The 7,816-nt window shown below is 30.0% G+C and overlaps 1 protein-coding gene across 1 annotated transcript; it reads right to left on the bottom strand.

The window, feature by feature from the left end:
• Nucleotides 1-535: 535 nt before the first annotated feature.
• Nucleotides 536-2,905, bottom strand: LOC145628668 (uncharacterized). The gene is made up of 3 exons (XM_081681031.1): nt 2,584-2,905; nt 2,165-2,294; nt 536-2,025 (listed from the first exon to the last, which is right to left on the bottom strand). Exons 1-3 carry the CDS (start codon nt 2,714-2,716, stop codon nt 873-875), a joined length of 1,416 nt encoding a protein of 471 aa, XP_081537157.1. The 5' UTR covers nt 2,717-2,905; the 3' UTR covers nt 536-872.
• Between the last annotated feature and the right edge of the window lie 4,911 nt (nt 2,906-7,816).

Below are 7,816 nucleotides of genomic sequence, written 5' to 3'. Positions count from 1 at the left end.
AGAGTTTTATACCTTTAAGTGCGTCTATTAGACTTTAGATTTTACATGTCATATCTATCACAGTTTTGCTACAATTTTGCATAGTATAGTTTTTTTTATCTTAATAAGTTAATAGTTCAAATATTTATTTTCAATTATAACAAGGACAAGCCATGAGGACAACTGAACAAGTTGATGAAAAAAAAGAGGGAATTTTAAAACATGTAAATGGAGATTAGAGTAAGTCACTATCTTTTCCTCTCACAATCAACTTTAAAAATAGTTAAATCTAACCCAAAAGAAAACGCTCTTATGAAAGAAACACTAGATATTCACATTACGCACTCCTCTCATTCTCAAACTCACCTCCAACTAGCTAAAGCTGTCAAATTGGATGTTAGAACCGAATTTGATTGGGTTGGATTGGATTGGATTGGAGCAAGGATTACAACTTGTTGCATGCTACCTTAACAAAATAAACAAATAACATATACAAGAATAATAATCAAATTAAAAATTATATAAAAAAAAAAAATCAATAATGACAACACAATCATAATAATAATTCACACAAATATTTCATTAAAACCCCCCTTGATGAACATGTCATGTATATGGTCCTATTTACAATATGAAAAATGAAATTTATATTTAGTAAAAAAATAAATAAAAAACCTCTATAGCACACAATAATTCACTTTAGGAGAAACAAATTAAAGAACAAGAAGAAGAGGAAGAATCAAGAAAAAAAAATTCGAAAATTATAAATTAATATAATCTTCTTTGTTTAAAAATAAATTCCTCTTTTTCTTTTTCTTTTTTCCCGCCTCCATTTTTTTTATACTTAATTTTTTTTTTTTTTTTTTTTTTTTTTTTTTTTTTTTTTGTTTAGCTCAGAAAATCTGACCAAATGCTTCAGCAAGCCGTTGTAAATCCTTGTTATACATATCAGTACCATGAAAACCCGACATCGGCGGCGGCGTTGACGGCTGCTGGCTTTGATGCCATGTTGTGAACGGCATTAGTGATGATGCTTCCGTCTTAATCTCACCATATGAAGAATTATTAGTAGAAGTTGTAGTTTGATGATGATGATTATGAGGGGCTAATAACAATGGAGTTGTACTTTGTAAGTAATCTGACCATTTAATTTCATCTGGGTTTGTACCATCTACTAATCCAATATTATTACTGTTAATCTGAATATTATTATCTTTGTTGGATTTACCAGAAGATGAATGATGATGATGATCAGTAAGTGTTGCCCAAGAAAAGCTGTCGAAAAACGAACCGGTGTTATTGTTACTCAGATGATCATTCATATTGTTGTTGTTGTTGTTGTTGGTTGTAGTGTTAGTAGTAGTACTACCGCTCTCATGACTTGTACTGGTTGTTGTGGTTGTTGTTGTTGCGGCTACATCCATGTTCTGATACCCGTTGTAGGCCTCCTTAGCGAGGTCGGTGCTTGAAATGAACGGGATTATGGAAGGCATCATGTTTGATGTGTACTGACAATGGTTGTTGTTGTTGTTGTTGTTATTGCCATTGTCATAATTTCGAGTAGGGGTTTGGAGGGACGAACCAAAGCAGATACCTTGTTGGTTCTGAAACCCGAACGAGCCGTACAAGGTATCAGGGAAGAATTCGTGGGTCGATAATGGTGGTGGTGCTAATGAAAATGTGGTAGAATTGTTGTTAGAGTTAGGGTGAGCCAAAGAAGAAGACATTGACAATGTTTTTGGTTCGTTTATTGGCTTATTATTATTAGAGGTTAGGTTTATGGGAGTATTATTGTCATTGATCATAGTAGAAACTGATAATCTATCAGCTTTTCTGCTGTTGCTGCTGTTGCTGTTGTTGTTGCTGCTGCTGTTGTTGCTGTTGCTTGATTTCGCCTTCTCTTCCTCGATTTCGACCTCGGATAATGGTTTGTGGGTGTTTGGGTCTATGCCTCTTTGCCTTAGCTTCTTCTTAAGGCAAGAGTTCCACAAGTTCTTTATCTCATTATCAGTTCTTCCTGGTAACTGTGCTGCTATCTGAGACCATCTGCCAAAAAATCACCAAAATTGTAAGAAGAAATAATTATTGTAAAATAACATTATAACATCATCATTCATGAACATTAAAAAAACCCATTAAAAATAAGAGAATGGAATCAAATTAATATATAAATAAAAAAAATTACTTGTTTCCAAGAACAGCATGAAGTTCAACAATTAAATTCTCTTCTTCTTGTGAGAATGCTCCTCTTTTTAAATCAGGCCTTAAGTAATTAATCCATCTTAGCCTGCAACTTTTTCCACACCTTTGCAGACCTGCACAAATTAATTAAATAAATAAATATTATATTTATGTAAGCTCATAAAAGTTTAGGAAAATTCTTAATTTGGGTATACATTATTGTTATAATAGTACAGTGATCATTCACACATACAGAATTCATTTAATGTATACAGTCTCGCTTCTGATACTTTTATCATGATCAGAAGCGAGACTGTTTTCCTGTTCCGTTGCTATTGATAGATAATAGCAACGGAACAGGAAAAATAAAAAATAAAAACTAAAAAAAAACAAAGATAATTAAAGATATATATATTAATGTACCAGCAAGTTTAGGGACGGAGCTCCAGCAGCCATGGCCGTACTGGGTGATATGGCGAAGAAGCTTCTCGTCTTCTTCAGGAGACCATAGGCCTTTCCGAAGCTTTTGCTTGTAGCAGCAAGAATGTCTACCCATATTATTTAAATTAATAAGAAAAAGTATATATCAATCAATTTTACAAAGTATTTCTTATCTCTTTTTGTGCAATGCAGCTGCTTCTGGGTGCTAGGAAGTGTCACAAAATATTTTGTTAAAAAATGAAAATTGAGAAAAAAAAAAAAAATGTTTTTGTTGTTGATGTTTGTGTCAGCTTGCAGCAAACAAATGAAGGTTGAGACTCTTTGAAATGGACTAATAAGGAGATGAAATGAGGAGGAAGGATTTTTATTTTTATTTTATTTTTTTAAAAAAAAAGAAAATAATTTGTTTTTTTTTTTTTCTTTGAGAGGAGAGAGAGAGGACAAGGAAGGGTTGAGAAAATGAAGTGGCAGCTGGTAGGGAATCTTGGTTTATAGAAGAGCTTCAAGGGAGGAAAAGTCACATCTCCCATAATATGATTGAACTATTTCTATTTTTACTTTTTTTTTTTTAGAAATTAGTATTTCTCGTCTCAATGTACTTGCCTCACACGCCTTCTATCTCATATTAACTGATACGCTTAAACTTTGCATACATATTGATGCACAATTTAACCTTATTTTTTTTTATACTTATTAAATATAAAAAAAATTATTTTTTGAAACTTTATATTAATACCTATCTAACATCATATTTTATATTTAAATATGTTTTTAATATGTTAATAATATATTTTATTCAAAGTTACTATATGAATAGTAAAAAAAGTTCAATGTCCCAGTTATTCTAGGACAGAGGGAAAACTCATTAATGTAAGGTTCTATGCAAGTGAAAAAGTAGAGTGAAAATATAGATGGGTGAATATGAGACCCAACTCAAGATAAATAAATTGAAATACTCAAACTTAAGAAAAATGAGGCAAATAAATTAACACAAGAGATATTCTCTTCATCACAAAGCTATTTTTTTTTTAGCTTTTTAATTTTCACCCGTCTTAATGGTCGTGTCTCATATAATGTTAACTTAGCTCTACGATGAAGAAAAAATTACTAGTGTAATATAGTAAATAGTATAAATGTTTTTTTTTTTTTTTTTAAACCAATATTTACGATTAACTTCCTTTCCTATTTTATTTTTTACTTGGATATAGAAGGAGAAGGGTGGAGATGAAGAGGTACATCAAAAAAAGATGCAAAAGTCTTATCAAAGGTTTGAAAATAAATGATCTGGGGTATCCCCTGCCTTTAGTGGGGGCTGATGATATTTCAATGTAATTTACTGCAAATAAAATTAGGATTAGCTTGTATTAATTTCTTTAATTTTTTAGTTTTAGAGACAGATAATGTCCTCTTGGGATCACCAATCTGTACAGATTTATTGGTGTCCCAGATTTTGTAAGTCCCTACATGCAACACTGCAACTCTCATTTCTTTATTCCATTACCCTCACTACCTCTTTTTTAATTAACTTTTTTAAAAAAAAAAATAAAAAAAAAATTATATATAGTAATTATTTCCAGAAAATAAAAGGTATAGAAGTATGCATCTATGCCATCTAATAAAAAAGTCAAGTGAAACTGTTAAAGTTTGATGGTAGACTTTCAAGATTTTTACCCTTTTAATTTGATGGCTTAATATGAAATATATTCCTGGGTTTCAACCATTTGTTTAACTTTTTAGTTGCGATGATCTTCCAATATGGTATTAGAATTAACGTGATACAAAGGTCACGAGTTCAAATCTCATCTACCCCCACTTTTAGGTTAAAAATAGCAAAAAGATGTAAGTGTTGCAAGTAAGCTAAAAAACTACTCAATAGTATATATTTAATCTTTCACTAAATCTTTATGTAAATAAATTTAAAAGGGGTTAAAATGTCTACATGCTAGTATTCAAAATCTTTTTGGATAGGGGTTTTGAAAATTTATCTATCCTTTTTGTGGCATATTCCATCAAGCATGCTAATTAAAGATTTTATTAGTAATTGTATCAATTAACATTCATACAATTTACTTTTGTGCATGGTCAACTGAAAGTAAACCATGGTACGTAAAGAATATTGGATCGATCAATTTCATGGTGTGGAATTCCATGTCGTGGTTACTTTTTTCCAATCTAGTGGCTATTTGACTATTAAGTCGTCCCGTAAAATGTACTTCTTCTGTTAATAAATAATTCTCATTTTGTGATTGATCGTTAATCCAATACCCAAATTGGGCTAGATGCTATAGTAAATAATGACCAATAAGCAAAGGAGAGAAATTTGAGGAATAATGGTTGGTTCCCACTCACAAGAGATAGCTAGTGTAGATCGAATCCTCAACGAAGAGATCGAGTTGGAGGGTTTTGGAAAGGTTAAAGCCTATACATACTTACCCAATCTAGAACTCTATAAAGCTCCCGAGTTTATTAAGAAGACAAATATTTATATAAAATTGGTTCATATATAAGAAGGTAAAAAAACATCATTTTATACATTATGATTAACACGTCCTATGAAATATCTAACAATTTTATTGTAAATTCGTCATCTATACTTTTTTTTTATAAAATATATAATAAATAATAAAAGGAAAGAAAGAAAGAAAGAAAGAAAGAAAGAAAGATAGCATTACCTTTCCTTAAAGGCATCATAAAAGAAAATAATACAAGTTCTATTCATTTGCCCTATTTTCAAACAAGTCTATCCTAGAGTCTCTTAATCCAAAATCAGGCAGAAGATTCCCAAATTGGAAAAATATTCTCCAAAGCTATAACCATCTATGATTAGCTAACATGGGTTTGATTTGGCTTCTTCCATCAATTGTTGATGATAACCCTTCCATAATCCTAATTAATATTTAATTAATTAATCAAATTATTAATTAAAAGTGTGTTTATTTATACACCCACACGAAACTGAGACTACCCTCTTCTTTAATTCTCTTATTAATCCCCCCTCCTTTTCTTGACAAACATAGATTGCAGAAACTATTAAAGTGAATTGACCTTTATATCCTTTACTCACACTTTTCATTTTTTGGATAATTTTTCCAAAACCATCTTAATCAAACTTATTTAGGGAAATATAATAATTTTTCCTAGTAATTATAAATAATAATTCATTATATAGGGTTACATAATTATTTTTTAACATAAAGTTTTTATACCATTTTTGTTACAAAAACAATATACATCATTCTTAGATTAAAAAAATAAAACACTGCCCATAATTTCTGCTTCTCTATTGTTTTCTTTCTAATTCTCTAAACAAATACAGCTTCTAAAATATCATGAAAATTAGTATAAACAAATAAATATAGATAGGACATAATTGCAATAATGTAGTTGTGTCCTATACTGGATTTCACTGTGTATAGATAATAGAGACAAAATTTAGGTGGATTAATACAGCATACATGGTATTACATAAGTTGCTAATTTTGTTTTGCAGAGTTAAGTATACTTTTATACAATAGTTATTTCACCATTAATCATTATTACACAACAATTAGGAAGTTCTAATTTTGAAAGAGACTAGTCTTAAATGTTTGTTAGTTAAGTAGAGTAGTTTTAAAATGCTACTCATCTCATTTAATTAACGAGATAATCTTGAATTGTTACTTTTTTTTTTCCCGAATTGGACAATGATATTTATTTCACGGGAGTGCATATTATTCCTACTCCAGTAAATTTTATATTCACTCGTAATAGTTATATTGTATGAAATACGGAGTATATTGTGTAATTATTTATAAGAGCTGTATTTATCTAGTGGGAAAACAAGAGGCGCAATTTTAAACTGTTACGAAATATATTTTAAATATAACTATTGTCTCTTCATCTACGGTAAAGAAACTTTTAGCGGTTGAGATTATGTGACATCAGCCTAAATTGTTTTCATTACTATTCAATTGAATTTCAATCTAATAGAACTATTGGAGTTGCATGTTAAATTAGTTTTGTATGTGCGATCGAGATTTAATTTAAGATCAATCTTAGCTTGACCTAGTGTGAGTTTGAACATTATGGTCATTTGCTTACATCCTCCTCACAAATTGAGTAGATGAACTTGCAACCATAATTGGTCAAGTTTTCAACCATACAAATATTGTTAAATGAAGATGCTTTACAAGTTTTCTACTTAATTAATTTTTTCAACCAATGAGAACCATATCATAATGTTACATAGTGCTTGCTAATTATTAAGTAGATTTAACGAGAGAGTAATAATAATAGATTTAGCCAATTAAATCACATGCGTTTAAAAGGAAGACCTAATTTTGAAACTTGTTTATTTACATCAAATGCAATTCAGATGAAAAATATATAATAGGGCCCTTCATAATTTTGTTCATGATAAGTAATTGATTCATATCATCATTTGCTCAACTTTATTTCACAGTGTTTTACGCCCATAAGTCTTGCTAAACTGAGCAATCACAAACCTAATAAAGCGTTACTAGCATGATATTAACCCAACTAGAATTATATACCTTTCAAATAACAAAATCATTAGCCCAACCTTCTATTTATTCGATCCATCAGTTAGTTAGTAATACGTTTTGCATGTAAAAAACCGCGAGAAGACTCAAATTATTAGATGTATATGAGAATATATGATCTCACACGACGTATTAACTATTTAATGGAAGAATTGTAATACAAAGTGCACCTCTTAACTAGGATGAAAATTGACCTACACTAGTCATCACCATCATCATTATAGTGAAAATTGACATTATATGTTTAGCACGTATTTGGTAGGGAGCGAATTTCACTTGAAGGAGCATATAAAGATTACGTATTAAGTAAAATTTTTATATGTCAATCAAACAATTTTAATCGGCTTAGTGATATGATGGGCGGCCATGGACTATTGTAGTTCGAGTCAAATTAAATTAAGCTTAGATTATAGGATGTATTAACTTGATTGTAGAGTGATGTAACTCAATTCAATACAAATTGAGTTTGACATATTTTAGTCTATCATATAAGGCTCAAACAGCTCAAAACATGTAGTTTCTCTATTAATCACCACTTAAAGAACGTACATAAGCTTTTGATAATAGTAACACAAGTATAGGACGTGCATGGGTTAACTAGAATAATATTACTAATTGAATAATTAATTACATAAAATTAATTAAAGTCACAAAGTATTAATTTGCAAATTAAA

The sequence above is a fragment of the Chenopodium album genome, chromosome 4 (assembly GCF_948465745.1).
Source record: "Chenopodium album chromosome 4, dcCheAlbu1.1, whole genome shotgun sequence".
Classification (NCBI taxonomy): Eukaryota; Viridiplantae; Streptophyta; class Magnoliopsida; order Caryophyllales; family Amaranthaceae; genus Chenopodium; species Chenopodium album.
This window is presented reverse-complemented; position numbering and strand designations above follow the sequence as displayed.

Bases quoted from the DNA above. Each gene is read 5' to 3' on its own strand.
- LOC145628668 (XM_081681031.1), bottom strand. From the start codon at position 2,716: ATGGGTAGACATTCTTGCTGCTACAAGCAAAAGCTTCGGAAAGGCCTA. The intron at 2,295-2,583 runs GTACATTAATAT...TAATTTGTGCAG, and splicing joins CTCCGTCCCTAAACTTGCTG to GTCTGCAAAGGTGTGGAAAA. The intron at 2,026-2,164 runs GTAATTTTTTTT...ATTTTTTGGCAG, and splicing joins CATGCTGTTCTTGGAAACAA to ATGGTCTCAGATAGCAGCAC.